This window comes from Poeciliopsis prolifica, unplaced genomic scaffold (genome assembly GCF_027474105.1).
Source record: "Poeciliopsis prolifica strain line A6 unplaced genomic scaffold, Auburn_PproV2 SCAFFOLD018, whole genome shotgun sequence".
NCBI classification, from domain to species: domain Eukaryota; kingdom Metazoa; phylum Chordata; class Actinopteri; order Cyprinodontiformes; family Poeciliidae; genus Poeciliopsis; species Poeciliopsis prolifica.
Genome location: NW_026562393.1, coordinates 3,596,765 through 3,615,677, shown reverse-complemented (window position 1 = coordinate 3,615,677; position 18,913 = coordinate 3,596,765). Strand labels below are relative to the sequence as shown.

At 39.0% G+C, this 18,913-nt stretch overlaps 3 protein-coding genes across 4 annotated transcripts; 1 reads left to right on the top strand and 2 right to left on the bottom strand.

The window, feature by feature from the left end:
- Positions 1 to 617: 617 nt before the first annotated feature.
- Positions 618 to 4,203, top strand: tmem101 (transmembrane protein 101). Its single transcript, XM_055043242.1, has 4 exons — positions 618 to 778; positions 1,878 to 2,058; positions 2,732 to 2,878; positions 2,975 to 4,203. Exons 1-4 carry the CDS (start codon positions 648 to 650, stop codon positions 3,281 to 3,283), a joined length of 768 nt encoding a protein of 255 aa, XP_054899217.1. The 5' UTR covers positions 618 to 647; the 3' UTR covers positions 3,284 to 4,203.
- A 22-nt stretch (positions 4,204 to 4,225) lies between these two features.
- On the bottom strand, positions 4,226 to 7,434 carry LOC129368314 (leucine-rich repeat-containing G-protein coupled receptor 4). 2 transcript variants are annotated; one of them, XM_055043240.1, is made up of 2 exons: positions 6,848 to 7,434; positions 4,226 to 5,640 (listed from the first exon to the last, which is right to left on the bottom strand). In XM_055043240.1, exons 1-2 carry the CDS (start codon positions 7,418 to 7,420, stop codon positions 4,876 to 4,878), a joined length of 1,338 nt encoding a protein of 445 aa, XP_054899215.1. In that variant the 5' UTR covers positions 7,421 to 7,434; the 3' UTR covers positions 4,226 to 4,875. The 2 variants fall into 2 exon arrangements, with proteins under 2 accessions (XP_054899215.1, XP_054899216.1); XM_055043241.1 differs by having other exon boundaries at positions 4,226 to 5,622.
- Positions 7,435 to 8,532: 1,098 nt separating this feature from the next.
- lsm12b (LSM12 homolog b) lies at positions 8,533 to 17,984 on the bottom strand. The gene is made up of 6 exons (XM_055043073.1): positions 17,871 to 17,984; positions 17,031 to 17,238; positions 14,018 to 14,151; positions 13,156 to 13,265; positions 10,870 to 10,996; positions 8,533 to 9,188 (listed from the first exon to the last, which is right to left on the bottom strand). Exons 2-6 carry the CDS (start codon positions 17,155 to 17,157, stop codon positions 9,096 to 9,098), a joined length of 591 nt encoding a protein of 196 aa, XP_054899048.1. The 5' UTR covers positions 17,158 to 17,238; positions 17,871 to 17,984; the 3' UTR covers positions 8,533 to 9,095.
- Between the last annotated feature and the right edge of the window lie 929 nt (positions 17,985 to 18,913).

The window sequence follows — 18,913 nt, the reverse complement described above, 5'->3', positions numbered from 1 at the left end:
TATATATATATATATATATATATATATATATATATATATATATATATATATATATATATATATATATATATATATATAGATCTGACATTTGTATCACAATATCTACATATACATGGAAATATTATTTATTTATTTATTTATTCAGATTACATAATTTGCCTGGTTTTACTGATTCCTGGATTTATTAATGTTCGCCAATATATTTATTTGATACAATGAATCTTTCGAATGAACTATAAAGTCTTTATAGTTATACATTTATTGATTGATGTATTAAATTGATGTATTAAACAAGATTAGTTTTTTTTTTCGATTCAGTCACTAAGTATCAGACGTCAGTAACTATAACTAATGTTGTTAAAAAATGTAATAATTAAATTTGTCCTCTAGATGGCGGACAAGATCTCTTTTTACAATATATATCTCAACATGTAGACAATCTTAGCCAATCAGAACGCTTTACCTGGGAACTTGACCACTTCTTCAAAATAAAAGCTTCCTTGTGTCTCTTTGAAAGGCAGCTGGCTCACAGGCTGCAACGTGGGACAGCCACATTCTTTTAATTTGACATGAAAAAGGTGTTCATTGGTCGGAAGTTCAAGTATCTGGTAGGCTGACTGGCGGATGGGATACATGAGCTGGAAGCTATGGCAGGTCCAAGTAGGAAGCAGATGTTAAGGTTTCTCGGCCAACTTGGGGCGTTTATTCTGACCCGGTTCGGATTCTGGAACTGCTTCAGTATGCTGATGCTGTTCGCTGAAAGAGCGGACTCAAAGAGGTAAAATGCAGCGTGCAGTTTGACGCAGAGCTTCCAGCTAACCTTAGCAGAGAGAGCTAACGGCAGTTCAAGGCAACTTTCTGACTCTATAAATACCTGGAGCTAATAAATATTAAAAGAGAGATAGAAAAAAAACATTCAGTTCACGACTTTATGTCTCTTTTCCGTTGTTTGTGGCACACCGAGTATCTAAATGAGCTGTATTTTATTTGCACAATTGAAAAGCTGACTTTAAATGTTCCTGTAAGTTCAAACAGCAGTTCATATTTAACTTAATAATCTTTAATATTTAGCCCGACAGATCTTTGGACGACTTTCCACCCCAATTGACTGCTTTCATTTCTCCGTGTGGTTGGGTTCCTGAAACCCCACACATCCACGCCCCTCCAGCTTCTCCTGTAATTATGTGCTATAAGAAGGCAACAATGGAGGCCATATTCGTACTAAGCACAGTTTTAACATTATACTCTTACACTCTTTTAAATCTGCTTGAGTAAATTACATTAGATTATCAAGTGTAAGTTTATCAATGCTCAGTAAAGTTTCATTATAGCTTTCTTCAATTTAGTCTAAAAAGTTTTTTGAAAATATGTCTTAATAAATTAGAGTATGATTGAAAAAAAATAAAATGTATTAAAAAAAAGCTTCCTTTATTGTATAGAGTTCTTACACAGTGAAAAACATATATATGTTGTATAGATAATGGAAACTCCACATCAGGTCTGTCAGAAAGTTATTATCATTAGCATATTTCATAACAAGAAGAAAAGGGGGAATTTTAATGACCAAATGCTGCTCTACTTCCGAAGTATTATAAGAATATTTGGTATTATTCAGAATTTTATTCATTAGAAACAAGGCAAAGCCTACATTCAGAAAAAAAACAACAACAAAAATAAACAATTACTGTCCCTCTCTAGTAACCCCTTTAACTTGAAAGCTAATTTGCAGTTCCAACCATGGGTAGCCTTTTAAAAACTAAAAGGTACAGTTACATAAAGTCACATTATATAATAACGTAAGATATAGTAAGTCATAAAGCAACTGAATAAACAACATAACTTAGACATTAAGTCTTCTGATTCTCTTTCCTCTCCAGAAAACCGGACATCCATGTACCATACCTATATATTGACATGGGAGCAGCCGTCCTCTGCGCTAGTTTTATGTCATTTGGAGTGAAGAGGAGGTGGTTTGCTCTGGGTGCCACCATGCAGCTGGCCATCAGCACTTACGCATCCTACATCGGAGAGCAGGTGCATTATGGGGACTGGCTAAAGGTGAGTGAAGCTCCTTGATTTACAGTGTTGAGTCAACTTCGTCCACTTAGCAAGTCAAAAAGCGCAAAATCCTTTACATTGAAAACAAGCATAAAATAGACAAGATTAAACTATTAAAGCAATTATAAAAACACAATGCATAAAACATCATACATCCTCAAGTGATTTAAAAGAACAGTAGAGCTGAATATCAGCATTAAAATTATATAAATATATTTGAACTGAGTTACACTTTCTGTTTTGATCATATTCATCTGACAGATCTAAGATCTGGGAGGGACTCATGAGAAAGTGAGCCAAGCTTTATGGAGGATCAACATGGAAAGAAGATCTGAATTTGTGAAAGAAATAGTTTAAGTCAAAGCACCTTTTTATTTTGGTCAATTAATAATTTCGTTCATCTTTTCGTTTCATGCTTGCATGCATCTGCTCATTGATACTTCTGTCCAGCCGTTGATTAAGCAGACAATCTATCCATCAGTATGTCCATTTATCCTTTAGTCCATACTTCTAACCTTTCGTCAGTCTAACGATCCCATCATGCAGGTTTTATATTTGATCTTGAGCTCAAAAAATGACTGCATACTCTTGAGTTTTGAAAACTGTTAAATATTTTCTTGCAGAACATGAAGGAACATTTCTAAATACACCACCGATCCTTGTCGTCCTGCAGGTCCGGATGTACTCCAGGGCGCTAGCCGTCATCGGGGGCTTCCTGGTCCTGGCCAGTGGAGCGGGGGAAGTCTACAGGCAGAAGGCTCGCAGCAGATCGCTGCAGTCCACTGGCCAGGTCTTTTTGGGAATCTATCTCATCTGTATGGTGAGGCTCTGATTGGAAGAAGAACATGATCCATGGCTCTATTATGCATTTATTTTTCTGTTACCTTACCTGCGTTTCCACTGTTTTCTCCACTAGGTGTACTCGCTGCGGCACAGTAACGAGGACAGACAGGCCTACCTGAACCACATCGCAGGGGGAGAGCTCACTCTGATGCTCATAGAGGTGCTGTTTGGCGTTCTAGCTCTGGCCTTCCTCACTGGGTACTACATCCGGATGGCCGCTCAAATCCTGGCCACCATCCTTCCTCTGGTCATCCTGCTCATCGACGGAAACCTCGGATACTGGCACAACAACCGCAAGGTGGAGTTCTGGAACCAGATGAAGCTAATCGGCCACAATGTTGGGATTTTCGGTGCTGTGCTCATCTTGGCCACTGATGGGTAGAAGTCTCTGGCTTTTAAAGACAGTTTTTGCAAATGGGGGTGACTGTGCAGAATGAGATTGTTGTGGCTGGATTGTGCCGAAGCCGCTGCCTGCCTCAGGATTTAAAGCACTCAGCTCGGAGAGCTCAGACGGTTCATCATTAGCTACCAGATGGCAGCTTTCCTTCTACAAGAAAAACACGTTTCCTTTACACTTTTTAAATAGCAAATGGTTTTATTCATTTGGTTTCTTGTTTACATTTTGTTATGCGCTGAAACTTTACAACATGAGTGAGTATTATGCATTTGCATTATACTCCCCTGGCGAAATCTTGAAAATCACAATTCATGTTTCAAAATTTCCAAGTAAATGAAAACTGTTCTATAATGGTATGTTGCTTTTAAGATGTACAAAATGTTTTTCAATAAATTTAAAGAACACAAGAATATCAACCGAAAAATATTGTGTACATCATTCATATGTAGTGATAATATTATCTGCTGCTTTACTGTGTTGGACAGATTAACTGCAACCAAAAAATACAAGCATTTGTTACAAAAATGCACCATATTTTCTTTGTTCTTTGATCTGTCAGTTGAGATTGTTCTTTTTATTGTAAAGATTATAAGGCATAAAAATAGAAATTAATTTTGTAGATTCTTTAATAAAAGGTGTTGGCTTTGAGTCCAATAGAAACTGAAGGATGAAAAAGTTTCTCCCAACTTCTGCATCAAGAAAACAGTCCTACTCGATGCAATAAAAGGCGGGAAACGATGGGATTTCTTGGTTCTGATACTTTCAATAAATAGAGAAAAAATTCCAGTATCTCAGTATTTGACCTGTGAATGTCAAGGAGTTGGTCAAGCTGAAAATTGGTTGTTAGACTTTCTTAATTTATTGTATTTTGCATTTTTTATGGCTTATGATAGAAATAAATTCCCTGCCTACAGATATCTGGACGTGCTTGATAAGTTTGCTTACCCTACATAAAGAGCAAGTATTTGACACCATACCTTAGACCTGCATCAGTCTTGATTTTTTTTTTCTGTTGTGATTATGCAACATTCTAGATGTGACATAAATATTGCATAATTACAGCAATAAAAACCAAAGAGAGTGCTGCAGATTTAAGGTATGGCGTCAGCTGGATTTATTCCAAAACTGCATTAAACGCAAGATGAAATGTATTCACTACTTGGGCAACTTCTGGAAGTAAGTGGTTGCTGTTTTAGAGTGATATCAGAGAAAACCTTTTTGACTTTTATTCATTAAATAATTGAAAACTATTGATTTCCTTCCATTTCACAGTAAAACATAACTTTGGATTAGTCTAGCCAATAAAAAGAAATCCAACTGTTTATATTTATGCTGATGACATGATTCAACATGAAGAACATTTAAGTTTCAATATTTTTGCAAGTGATTTATACATTGTGGAAAGCCTTTTAGTAAAACTAGTGAAAGGACAGAAATTAATGATAATGTTTTGGATTGTTTTCCACTAACTACATAAAAAAAAAAAAAACACCCACTTGGTCTTTCTCCAGTGGCTGTTTCATGTAGTGTCCAGCAGGAGGCCATCTGTGTGTGTCAGAGCTCCATCCTTTAGCCAATCACTTGTCTGAAGACTCTGCATCACTCGCAGCTTGTTTGCTCTTACGGTTGCGCTCAGCTTTGACCAGCGCACCGATCACTGCCAGCATCACGGTGATGGTGATGACCAGCACCGACGCTGTCTCCGCCATGCACAGCTGGCTGTCCATGGACACGAGGGGGCTCCCAGCCTGCTGAGGAGGGGCGTGGCAGAGGATGGCCTTGTAGTCCTCTACATGCAGGTGTCGCACGTGCTGGATCTTACCAAAGACGCGCTGCAGGTCACAGTCACAGGTCCAGGGGTTGAGGGACATCTGCAGATGGGTGTTGATAGTCTTCAGCTTCAGGAAGGTCTTGAACTTGATGTGCTGCAGCTGATTTCCGCGGAGGCCCAGCAGGGTCAGACCGCGGAGAGGGGCCAGAGCTTCGGCCTCGATCGCTGAGATGTTGTTGTGGCCGAGCAGGAGAACCTCCAGGGTCTGCTGGCGGCTCAGCAGCCCATCTTTGAGCACGTTCAGCTTGTTTCCCTCCAAGTGCAGGAGGCGCAGTCGAGAGAGGCTGTGGAAAGCCTTGGTGTCAATCGTTCGGATGCGGTTGTAGCTCAGGTCGAGCTTCCTCAAGTTGTCACAGTTTCTCAGGGAGGAGGAGTCAACGTGCTGCATCAGGTTGTGGTCCAGCCGCAGCTCCTGGAGGGAGGTCAGATGGAGAGTGAAGTCCTGAGGCAGCCAGCGCAGTCGGTTGAAGCTCAGGTCCAGCCTCTCCAGAAACTGTAAGGATGAAAGAGACTGAAACCCAGACAGCCAGTGAGAAAGGGTCACTCTGAACTGTCGAGTTCATTTTCTTCTTTTGTTTCTTTAGCATTTAAAGTTTCAGAGATTACAAGGCCATCATAGGTATACCATTCAAAAATTGAAACAGTTTCTAAACAGAAAATGTAATGTCCTGGCCCAACGAGTGTTGTATCTAACCTTAATAAAGGAAGGAAGGAAGAATGAAGTGTGGTAGAAAAGACTGTACAAGAAACAGGGTTGCTAACACAAACAGGAATCCTAAGATGTGATGTTCTGCACGGTGACTATATACAAAAACAAGTTAATTGAAGTTGGCAATAGTGTAAACCAATCACAAAAATGTCACTTTGCATTGATGAAGTAATTTATGCACAAGGAATCCTGGCCAAGAACTGAGAGCATTTACTGTCTAGTAAAGGGACGTACTATTCAATACACTTGAAACTTTGAATAATTTTATTTTGATCTCATGCAATAGTCAAAATTTCTGAGACAGTTGTTTTTCTGGTTTTTTTTTGGGGGGGGAGGGAAGGGGCGTTGTTACATTTTCATTATTCCATCCACTCTGAGTCTAGTGAATCTAAATAACTGGAATAATAACTGGAATAATTTAATCTTTCGATAGTATTTTATGTCAATGAGTTGTGTTAAATGTTGCAGATTAGAATGGAAACTATTAAAAAAAGAGAAGAAAAGCAGAATAGTTATCAAGACAAATAGCTCAATATTTCCATCACATTTTTAAACAGTAATTCAGTCTGGGAAACAATTTGGAATTATTTGGAAAACTTTCTTCTGTTTCCATTTAGAAAAGGAGTAAATTGCTATCTTAATGTGTTGCAGATTTGTCTTTTGTTTGCCAAATATTCAACACAATTGCATACAGAGCCCCAGTTTGCATTCACTCATCGACAATTCATCAGCCAGGGTGACATATACATAACTTCAGGGTGGATTAATGAAACATGCAACTTGAATCCTTTTGAAAACGACTATTAGAAGCAGAAGTTTGGAATTTCCTACAAATGTTCTCTAATTCATAATTGGACAAATATATTTTTACTGTCGTCGTTTTCTGGAAGAATTTAGAAACACATGTAGACTCAACCTCATTTTAAATAATAATAATAATAATAATAATAATAATAATAATAATAATAATAATAATAATAATAATAATAATAATAAGCTTTCACCAGACCTGTGGATGCACAGCATGTATGCTGTTGTTGGACATCAGTAGGAACTTCAACGACCACAGTCCCACGAACGAATCACTGCGCACCTCTCTCACCCTGTTCCCGCTGAGATCCAGCAGCCAAGTGCCGTGGGAGACACCGGCGGGGACCTGGTCCAAGCCCTGAGACCTGCAGTCCACCAGGTCGGAGGACTCGTAGCAAAGGCAGGGGCTCGGACACTGCCTGAAGCCCGACATGATGCTCGGAGGCGGCAGCAGCAGAAGCAGGGGGATCAAGCAGAGCATGTTTGTGCGCTCGGAGTGAAGACTCTCCTGCTGAACGCCATGGCCGGGCCGTCCGTGCGCACACAGAGCAGAGCGACGCATCTGAAACACGGCGAATATGTTTTCGCGAACTGCGTGGAAATGTGTCATTTCAGCAAACTCCCGAGGCACACGCATGGAATATTCCCGATTAGACGGGATTATGGGCTTAAACTGATGATCACATAACCAAATCTGGGGAGAGAACCTGCAGTCCGTTTTGAACCCTTTCCCACATGAAGGATTTACATCTGCTTCTCTATATGGATACATCTAGGGCAGATGCATGATAGCACTCGGTTTATCCTGTTTAGTTCTACATTACATAACAACGAATGGATTATCTATAGACCACCAGTCTATGCAGACAGACCGGACTGAATCTGAGCATCTTTTGTAAATTCCCAACAGTACAGAAACAGGTAGATTTCCAGAAGTTACTTTATTGCGGTATTTTAGTCCAAATGTTACTTTTTATATTCATGGCTTACAGTTAATGAAACTTAAAATGTTACCTTTTGGAATCGCATCAGGCTACACCCAGAAACACTCCTGGGCTCCTTCTGCTTGAAGAACTGCATCAGTGCAGCGTGTAATGGAGGTGATCAGCTGGTGGCTCTGACTGTCTCTCTCGAGTTGGATCTGGAGTTTCTCACTTTCCTCTTCACAATACTCCACACATTTTCTGTGAGGTTTAGGTCAGTCCAGTTTGCCGACAAATCAATTCACAGCAATATCCTGATTATTAGTGCTGGTTCTATTGGGCCTGCAATACTGTGGCAGAGAGCTGCTCTGACAAAACACAGGAGCAGCAGCAGATGACATGACCCCAAATCATTACTGACTGTGGGAACTTGGATTCTGTAGCTCTCCAATCTTCCTCCAGAATCTGGGACTTTAATGTCAGACATGCAAGATTCACTTTTATCTCAAAATAGAACTTTGGAAGACAGAACAAACCAGTTCTTTTGGATCCGTTCAGTCCGCTACTTCAGTTTTTTGTGGCTTACACCATTTTCAGTATTACCAATGATTACATAGGCCATCATGTTCTGTATTAAAAACCCTTAACCATAACTTTCTCTTAAGTGCCAACTCCAGAACTTACCTATAGGATTTCCAGAGGCTGATGAAATACAAGTAATTTTGGTCGAGACCCTAAACTGCAAGTTACATGTTAAAGGGATAACCTGAGCATCTGTGGAATAGTGAATTATGATGATTATAAACATGTCCACCTACAGTTTCAACCTGTATTCATTTCGTCTCAACCCTAATCCCTATCTCACAGGTACTTCCATAATTTGAATCAATTTCCATCAACACATAACCCTCCCACACACAATCTTTACAAACTGCTCAAAAAGTTGTTGAAAATTACAATATTACAGTCAGAATTTTTGTTACTTTTATTTTAGAAAATGTCCTTTAAAGTGTGGCATTTCAAGTCACATTTTGTTTTAAAATACAGAAAATACAGACAGTAGAACATGGATACAGAAAAAAAAAAAAAAAAGGAAACAATGACAGAAAATAAAGCTAACAAGCCTTTCTGACTGCTCTAGTTTTCTCTTTGAAATGGAACTGAAGGCAAAAGGAGGAGGAGGGCAGAAAAAGAAAAAAGAAAGGTTTTAGGGGACAAAAAGAGGGAGGGAAAATGGAGGAGGGAGGCGGGGCAGGATAGGATGAGACAAGTTAGTTAAGGAAACTATGGTTTGCTTTATGGATCATGTTTAAATTATTCTTTATAAAGTCTAATTTAAGATTTAATCTTTCTTCTCTCTCTTTTTTTGTCTTTTTCATTTAATGGTATTTTGATCTTCAGGATCCAGGGCCCTCAGCGCTCCTCCTTGTGGTCTCGGACTGAGGACAAGGAATGCCGACTTTGTCTGGCAGTGGGAACAGAACCACCCGCGTCGCCTTCCCCCGGCCGGTCCACACTGCCAACTCAAGAAGATAAAGTGGAGTCCTTCTGTGTTTGCTGTGCTTGTGAACGTTGCATGGACTTCTGACTTTCCACGTCTCTAAAATGTTTCTCAACCTGCAACAACAGAGAAAAGAGGGAAAAAAAGGAAAAAAAAAAAAAGAAAAGAAAAAAGGTACATTTAGAACTAATCTCCAGCACTGCCGGGAAAAAATATTCACAATTTAAAAGGGAAAGAACAGTTTGGTCAAGGACATGCTTCAAGATTTGTTGTTTTGACTAAAACTACACACACACACGAAAAAAAAAGGTAAAAGTAAAATAATCTGCCAGTGTAAGTAGTACTTTTATTAAATAAAAGTACTATAATCTGTGAGAATGACCCAAAATGTCATACGGTTGGACTAAGATCAGGAGAAGGAAGCAAACAGTAAACCCAATTTGCAAATGGATGTATTTCTAATACAGAAGGACTCAGCTCTGCCTGATCAGTTTCCTATTCCCTGCACGTTTTCCAATGACTAACTCCAAACATGTTGCATTGCAGTCAGACTGTTAACTCAGTTGAGAGACTGTCTGCTTCATGAATGAATTTTAAAGCTGTTTTCTTCTGCACTCTGCCCTGTTGAGTGTGCAAAAAAACAAAAAAGAGACTAAAAACAGATTTAATCAGGGAAACATCTGTCAGTTACGCCACCGCTGGGGTTTCTGAGAACACTGGCGATATTCTGCTTTGTGCAACAAAACAGGAGACTGCAGGAATACAGACAAATCCCACATTTTTTCCTCCTGAAGACCTCTTTAGGTCAATGTGCAATTAAACTTTTAAATACAACTAGAACAAAAGAACCCAAAAAACAATAAAAATCAGACACTGCTCTAGTGCGATACATAAACATATTTGTGCACATCTCCACAAAGTGCTGAAGTAGATAATAGAAAGACTTCAAATGTTAGAATATATATATATATATATATATATATATATATATATATATAAAATCCATATGAGACACTGATATTTAGGTCCAAGGAAAATGGATGGAAGGTTACAATTTGATCTGTTTGTGAGATGGAAAAATGGCTCGCCTCTTTCGAACATGGGCTGATGTACTAATATTTATCGCCATTAATTGAGTTACTGGATTGAGGATCAAATTCAACTTCAATAAAATATGAGCTTCAGTTTCATATTCTAAGAAATGAAACCATAAAGTTTTTAGGTTGAGAAAGGAAATCTATTGTGACCAATGTGTTTTATTGCCAACATTAATCAATATCTATTCAAAGCTTTAAGTGCATTTCAGACTCTACATGCCTCACCAAGTTAAATAAAGACAAGCAGAGAAACTGACTTTGGTAACTTAACTCGCAAAACATCCAGTTAGCTGGACTTTGGACCAAACTGGGTCATCAACAGAACAATGAGCCACAGAAGCAAATCTACAACAGAATGACTTAAAAAAAAACTATATGAAGTGCAGCAGTGGGACATTAGGAGAACTATAGAGAAATTAATCTCTGCAAACCTAAACAATCTGAAACAGTGCTGTGATGAGTGGGCTTACATTTTTTCCACACTGTTGTGAAATTGAGTCAGGCTGAACAAACTACTCCGAGTTACTTAACAGCTAATGTTGGCTCCGCAAGCCACTAAATATGGAGTATCTTATTCTCACACATACATTTCCTCTCCTTTAAATAAATAAACTGTAGCAAAACAGTAGCTGGTAAAAATCAAGTAACTTCTATTACATCCCGATTCACAGTGTACTGTGTGGTTCCAAGTCATACTTACTATTTTGCGTACGTGACTTAAAGCGCTTCCCTCTTTGCCTCTGCAGTTCTCAACCTGATAAGGCGGTGAGATTACAACGTCGTCCATCACAATAATGTTCTTCTCCTGCCATTTACAGTCTTTGATGCTGCAAAGAGACATTTTTCACTTTTCATGTTTTAAAAAAAGAAAATTCACAATACAAGCAATTGCAACATGAATAAAATTGTTACAATGATAGTTTTTCCGTCAGCATGGTGTTCCAATGACTTAGCAGCTCACTTCAGTGTGGGCATCAACAGCGGTGAAAGATTTTAGAAACATGGAAAGGGATTTCAAGAACCACCTTCACTTATCCAGGACAGGGGCCACAAGACATCACATCCGTGGAGGTAAGCCCCTCCTGGACCATGGACAACATCAGAAGCATCTTAAGCTGGCCTAACAAGACTCAGTCGTCTAAAATCACCTTTTCAGATGAAAGTGGAACTTATTTGAATACTAGGATTTTGGCGAAAGAGTGGTGAGGCTCTAATTTTAAGTTGTTTGTTGTGATCGTGAGTGAAGCCTCTACACTTTGTGATGATGGCTAGATAAATTAATGGAAATGAAAACTGAATTTCAGTTTGGGGAGCCACGCAATCTAACGCCATTGCACCGTCAGCATTTTGCGTTTTGTCAAAATTCCTAGTCAGCGCCACCATTGACATGGAAGTTTGAGCAATCCAACTTTATTTCTTCTGAAGACGAGCAGGGCTCGGCACCTACCTGTCTTGCCAAAAGCAGTGAAACCTGTTTAACCATAGCGTCTAACTCAGAGATAAACCCATAGAATGCGTTTCCCAACCCTGGTCCTCAAGGCACACTGCCCGGCATGTTTTAGAGGTTTCCCTTCTTTAATGCAACTCATTCAGCTGATTGCAGTTCAGCAAACACCTGTTAATTGGAATCACCTTTGCTGAAGAAAGAAGACACCGAAAACATGCAGTGGACCAGGGTTGGGAAATGACTCTGAAAATTGAGACGATGTGACACCAGACCCAAAGATGAAGACAAGCTGAAGGCCACAATTAAAACCAACTGGATTTCATGCAACAAGAGTCATAACCAAATGCTGGCTGCATATATTTTAGGGTTGCCAGGATACCAACATGTCAAGCTTGACACAAAAGTTCAAACAGCTCAAAAAAAACCCAAAGCAAATATTGGGGAACAAAAAACAAATCTACTACTACATCATGAGCCCCCCGCACCCTTGTAAATTAAAGTTAATTTACAGATATGTCAGGAGAGAATTAAATACATTTGAAGGGAAATACAATCCCTCATCAGGAAATGCCAACCCAGTCCTGAAACTCTATGGGTGGGCATTTATTATATAGTTTATCATTTAGGGTGAGAAATTTCTTAAGGATTTTGATTTATCCGTCGTCACCATAAATTCCAACTAACGACATTTAAAAACACCCTCACAACTGTCCGTATTGTTGGGATTGTTAGTTTAATCTCTACTGTTTGATTAATGAATATAACATTTCAAAATATGATTAAATGTATTTAACTGTGTGCCATTTTATGTGACTGGTGTCTTAAAGAAGCAGATTACACTTTGGTAAATTTTTCAAGAGCAATAATTGTGCTTGAGGGGCTTTGATTGCTGTGCCATGCAGTCACAGTCATACAGTTATCTAAAATAAAAGTAGTAATAGTGCTTATAGTCACTTATCGTTACCACAACAGTACCACAAAATATCGTAATAAAACTTTTAAGTCCATATCGCCCACCCCCTATGTACCTGGCACTTCACTTTTTATTAGTGGTTCCTCCTCCTCCTGTCCCTCTTCATCCATCTCTTTCTCCTCCTCCTCATTCCAACTGGCATTTTCCTGTCCCTCTTTTACAACTCCACAACCTCAGCTGACACGGTCCTTGTCTGCTACTTTACAGCAACAATGATCAATTTTATAGCACTTTTGCCAAGATTTCACTGTTAGAACACAAATACAAAATAAAATAAATTTAGAAGAGTGCTAAATACACAGGAAGTGAATTACTGACCATGTGCTTTCTTGTCAAGCTGGTTTAAAAAATTTTTTAAAAAATATGTTGTTGAAAAAGACAAATGGATTGTCTGGTTTGTTTATTCAGATTTCTTATTTACTTTGAACACAGTCTTTCCATTAAAATGTCTTCTTTTACAAGAAATGGGTGTCTTTTTCTGGTCAGCCAGGATGGACCAATTTTAATTGATAATCTGATCAGGTTACCAGATTATCATTCACTGAGCGACAGCAGGAAGTCCTTACGTTTTGTGAATAGTCTGGAATAGCTGCTGGCCCTCCACAGAAACCCCAGCACTGATTGCATAGGCTTGGGACAGCTTGTCTTCCTTTTCTGTCCGTGCTCGATTGGCAAGCTGTTAAAAACAGAAGAAACACAGTGAGCTCTACTCAGAATCCGATATTTCTATTTCACCGTTTGTAGCTGAAGACTGATGCAGGTACTGCGTGAAATGGTTCGGAAATGAAATTGTAACTGAAACGTTACAAAAAGAGAACCTTTAACTTTGTTTTTTTTTTATATCCAGAGACTAACATTTTGCTCACTTCAGCCAACCAAACAAATTAGGAAACTACTCATCAAAATGCTGTTATTCAAACCAAATTTTTAGTTTTTGTCTTCCAAAATCATCGCTGCACGCCTTTCATCTTGTGCAATGATTCAATGTGTTTGAATGACTGTATGTGGTGTAAAAGAAAATTTATTATGATTGAAACAAATGTACTGAATTTACTCAGCATCTTCAAATTAGTTATTTGTCAGAAGGTGGTTAGAAAACATGGTTGTTAAATGCTTACAAGAATCACCAAAATACAACAGTACTTTTAAAGTCTTTTAGATGTCAGTGATATAAGGTGATTCAGACAAGCTTTCCTTTAAAAAAAATAGAAACAAAAAAAAAAAGAAAAACTGAATTTACCAGCAGATTTTAAATTAAAAACCAAAAGATTAGTTTGGACACTTCTGTTTATAAAACACCTGAACATTTTGTTTCCGAGTACAAATAATTTCTAATGAGGATCCAAGTTCCTTTAAAAATCAGAAGAAACATTTAATAAATCATACTGAGAATCTAGGCACAAACCATTACCAATCTGATGGCCTTACCTTGCTAACATTCAGTGATGCTAGAGGAGGTGGAGTCTCAGTACGGTCATGTATTATGTCCACCTTAGATACATAGGCTAAGTTGATCAGGATTACGTCGTTGAGGTTCGGCTTACCGCTGGAGGAAGCACATTCTTAAAGGGGAGACGGGTTAAGGCAGAATATTTCAAAGCAAGATCTTGGAAAAAAATTAAAATTCTCAGCTGAGCAACAAAGAACTTCAACACCGTAGAGACAGAGAAGCTTGTGATGCAGAGCGCCGAGGCTAACACAGTGTCAGTGAAAGGTCGTGCCAGTTACAGCATGTGACTACTAAAGGCACTATTCAGTTCAGGAAATGTTTTGAACATGGTCTACAAGCAAATCTGAAACATACTCAAAACTACAAACCAAACATAAACAATGGGTGATATTTTAATATTGGTGTGCAAAATTAACTCTTTGGGGGGGAAAGGGGGTTTAGAAAGAATATTTTAGAGCACTATATTTTAATTCTGGTGAGAGGAATTTAACACATGCTGGTGATCTATTTAGCCTGTTTGAGCTGCTGTAGTAACACAAAGAGTTAAGAACTTTGTAAAGGCAGATTCATATGCATTGAATATTTACATCCTCTGCATATAAAATGAGCTCCTTCATTTGAATCAGTTTGTGCCGACCACAGCTGATATATTGACATTAACCTTAAAGAAAATAAAGTCAAACTGAGAAGTCTGAGCAAGATCATAGAACACAAACGGGCAGAAAGTGTCAAACACCGACAAACTCTCTGATATAGCTTACTGATTAAATGCATCTACAATGTTCTTAAATAACTGAACAAAGTGTTCATTTATGGAACCACATGACACCCATTGAAGGGAATCAGGGACCCAACAGTCATCTGAGCCCATCAGGATTCAACATAGTCTATAAATGTGCCCAACTTTAATTGGTTTGGCTGCTGCACTCAGAAAACTTAGGCAATTCAGAAAAACTGCCTGCTCAAAGTAAAATGCATCACCATGTAGTGTGTCATCCAACTGTGCGGTCCTATTTTCCATGAAACAAATGATACGAAACATGACCTGTATCAGCACAAGAACAACAAATTGGGGGCTGAAGATTTCTGCAGCACCATCAACACAGCACAGGCAGGGAGGAGGACAGTACGAATACAGAGAGCATCAAAAACAATGGTGGATACTCCCAGCTACTGCAGAAGAAACTTTCATGAGGATCAGCGACTGACAGCCAGCATAAATATTAGCATTGTGGCATTAGGATGTTTAATCATAAAGTGCAACGTCTGATGTGTTAAATTGGTGTTTTGCTAGCTCTGCTCTTAAATCACAAATTAAATCTTCCTTCTAATTGTTTACAATTTCTGCATTGGCCACCTCTTAACATTCAACAGTACTACATTTAAACTTTAAATTTAGAAAACTTTTTTGATGAAAATACTATAACCTTCATGCCTTGTCAAAAGAAACTGGACGAACAATTACTGGTTCATCCAGCTATCGGTTGCATTTTCCTTATGTTTTTGTTTCTTTTTATGAAGTCCCCACAACTACCTGTGAGCTTCAGCATCTTAGCCATAAAGTATATATATGAACTCAAGGCATCAAGAGATTTGACAGTCTAATTGGCTGAATATATTATTGGCATGCAGAAAATGAAAGGAAGGCACAGTAAATAATATGGTGAAATAAATGTGTCTTCTGAACAGAAATATTTAACACGAATACAGCAAAAACAATTGCCATTTAATGTACTGGGCAGCTCTGCAGCCAACCAAATATCTACTGCACACACTGATATATAAATAATGAGACTATTTTAACATTTGTTGCCATAAAAGTAAATAACTGAGACAAGAATTTGTCATCTGCAAATAATAAAAATAGACTAATAATGTTTGCAAAGCCCCAGAACTTGGGCCTGAGTAGCTTTTCAATGAACTCATTAATGTGCTTACATGTCCAAAAATGTACGTCTAATTCAGCTGGACACAGCTAATATTTTACTAACAAAATTCAGGCGAGAGAAAATAAATGAACGGAAGAAATTGGACGGGTATTTCCAACAGGAGCCAAGATGCAACTCAGCGTTTACTGGCAAACGCCCTCTACTGAACTCATTCATTCATTGTCAGGCTGGACACGTTCACGTTAACATCATTAATAAGTTACGGTATCTAAAAACAACAACAAAAACACTTAAATGCATTTCAAAAGAATATGAATGAATCTCATGACTCATTCAGCAACTCTCATGCAAGACTCATGAGGGAATGAAGATAGGCAAGTTCACAGGCTAAGGTTCATGATAGTGATTAGTTCAAGATGTTCCCACGATTAGTTGTAGCACAGTTCATCCTGAAACCCAAGATTGTGGAGACACCTCAAGAGTAAAACTAAACTAATAGAGCCAAGAATACCCCAAACCGCTATGGAGCTACAGGGCGGTTGGACAGTATCTGAATTTGACCGAAACTTAGCATGTTAGCCGAGTTAGCAGCAGCTTCCCTGTAACGTGGATGGAGGGGAGGACAGTGAAACTCATAAACGGATTCCTGAAAATGGCTGTTTGAATCCCCGACGATGGGAGTAGGTAACGGAGAAATAAACGCGTGGACACCTGTCAGAACAGGGTGTGCTGTGGGTCAGTTAGCCCGCTAACTAGCATCGGTTGAGAGCCATGATGCCTTACCAGGGTTCGCTGCCAGATAGTGATCCATGTTGAGGGCAGGCAATACAATGAGTGAATTCAAAACACATGCACATCCGGGCAGGTTATTTAGCACAAAAGAAAAACAAAATAAAAACAACAGACTCGTTAAAAGATAACAAGAGAACAGGTGGGTAGTTTGTATAAAATATTCTAAAACGAACAAAGATGTGTAACTCAGCCAAGACCAATTACGCCTGCGCGGATCACTATTTGACATCTTTTCGGTTACCCCAAAGGCCCTTGCAGCCAGGCAGGCCAGCCAACCAGCCGTCAGCGGCGCCGAACAGACAAAGGATACTCAAGGTTAACATCTTGGACTGGTAGTCAAACGCGACCACTTCTCCCTGTAGCTGTTGGCCCAAACAGGTGAGGCAAGAGACATGGCTCCCGACGCTGAAATACTCCCCCGGTCCAGGAGCCGCCATCTTCTCCGCCAGGAAACCGGACCGCTTGCTTCACGTAAGGCAACGTGATGTCGTAGGAGGACGAAATCTGGGCGTGCCGTCCTACGTTAGCATGACGGTCATGGAGGGAGGCGGGGAATGGGGGTGCGGGGAGGGGGGGGGGGGGGGTTAATGCAAAATATCTTTATCCAGCTTTCACAAAAGAAAACAATAGGAAAAAGAAAGAAGATTCAATACTCTTCCGATTTCAGCAGAAATAAAAATATTTAGACTTGCAACATAACATTGTACTTATTGAGCTGTTGAGACATGCGTGTCAAAAGTTAAGCTAAAACAGTGCAATAACAACGTTTCAGAGATTTACTTAAAAAGTCATTTTGAAAAACATGATTTAAAGCTTTTAAAAAGAATAAAACGCTGACACGCACCAATCAGCAGTCATGTCTGTAACGCGTTACTTTGTAACCATTACTGACATGACTGTTCGGTTTTTCAGTAAAACAAAACAAAAAACAAAACACTTTTTTTCAGTAACGAGTAATCTAACGCGTTACTATTTCAAATCAAGTAATCACATTTAAGTGATTTAAAAAAAAGAATAAGATTCTTTTTAAGTGATTTAAGTAATCACTTAAATCACATTTAAGTGATTACTGAGCGTTACTATTTTCTTTTGTAACGTAATTTTATTTTTGGTATTCTGATCATCTGTGCTACCCATTCGTCCGTCCTACCTTGTGGCAATGCGCATGCGCACATCGATGCGACGTCACATACTGCTTACTCAACAGATTCAGGGCTCTTTGCGCGTACGGCGTTGACCTCACATGCGCATAAGCAATGTGGTTTTCTTAGTTCAGCTTCAAGTTTCCGTGACAACTAGAAAAGACAAAGTCGTATTTCAGACGCAAATAAAGTAATACTATGAACATTATTGTCTTCCTAATATAAAGGGCTTTCAAGTTTTCATGGATTTCCAAGCAATCCTGAATCAAGAAGACGGTGGCTTGTAAATATTCCTCGCTACATGTTAAAGCTAACGCTGCACAGCAGAGTTTGCAGCCTTCAGTTCGCTTCGGATCAGCTTCTTGAGCCTAAAGAAGAAGCTGAAATAAAGGAGCCGTCCCTGTGCCATTTCCACGGAATCACTTCTGTATTCAGCCTGAAAGAGCAGGTGTATGGGGGCGAGTGAGTAGACCAGCGCCAGACAGCAGAGCACCTGATCCACCCGTACACACTGCTGTAAACACAGTCCTATTTGAGCTCTTCACAACAAGCATGCAAAGGTAACACAACGAAATAACACGGAGACCTTACGGAACACGGCCATATTTTTCTAAAAGCAAACACTTTCAACCTGAAAGTTTTTGATATCAATGCTGATATCAATGCTGCCCTACTTTTAAGCGATGGGGCTTGTGCTTCCTCGTTGGTCTCCGTTTGACACTAACGACAATAAACACACATAATACACTTGAAAATAAGTCCAAAAATAAGGTAAAAACCATTGTCCGTTAGAATGAATTCAAATGTTTAGATACTTAAATGGCATATTTTTTATAAATTATAAGAGAATATTGTTTACTAGCATAAACTAAAGTTAATATTAGCCACAAAGTCTAAAGAAAGTGAAACTCACCATTCTATCTGTGACTGTATAACGAGGCGTACACCCTGAAACCTTTCTTCAGCTTTCTTGTTAGAGCTTCGGATTGGTGTACATCATTACTTGTGACCTTGGGCAAGCCCTGCAAGCACTTAGTATAAAATGCAATTT

Coding starts and splice junctions, on each gene's coding strand:
- tmem101 (XM_055043242.1), top strand. CDS start 648: ATGGCAGGTCCAAGTAGGAAGCAGATGTTAAGGTTTCTCGGCCAACTT. Junction 779..1,877: donor GAAAGAGCGGACTCAAAGAG/GTAAAATGCAGC, acceptor TTTCCTCTCCAG/AAAACCGGACATCCATGTAC. Junction 2,059..2,731: donor ATTATGGGGACTGGCTAAAG/GTGAGTGAAGCT, acceptor GTCGTCCTGCAG/GTCCGGATGTACTCCAGGGC.
- LOC129368314 (XM_055043240.1), bottom strand. CDS start 7,420: ATGTATCCATATAGAGAAGCAGATGTAAATCCTTCATGTGGGAAAGGG. Junction 5,641..6,847: donor TACATGCTGTGCATCCACAG/GTCTGGTGAAAG, acceptor TCTGGGTTTCAG/TCTCTTTCATCCTTACAGTT.
- lsm12b (XM_055043073.1), bottom strand. CDS start 17,157: ATGGCGGCTCCTGGACCGGGGGAGTATTTCAGCGTCGGGAGCCATGTC. Junction 14,152..17,030: donor GTCCAAGATGTTAACCTTGA/GTATCCTTTGTC, acceptor CTCCCCTTTAAG/AATGTGCTTCCTCCAGCGGT. Junction 10,997..13,155: donor TTCCAGACTATTCACAAAAC/GTAAGGACTTCC, acceptor GTCTCTTTGCAG/CATCAAAGACTGTAAATGGC.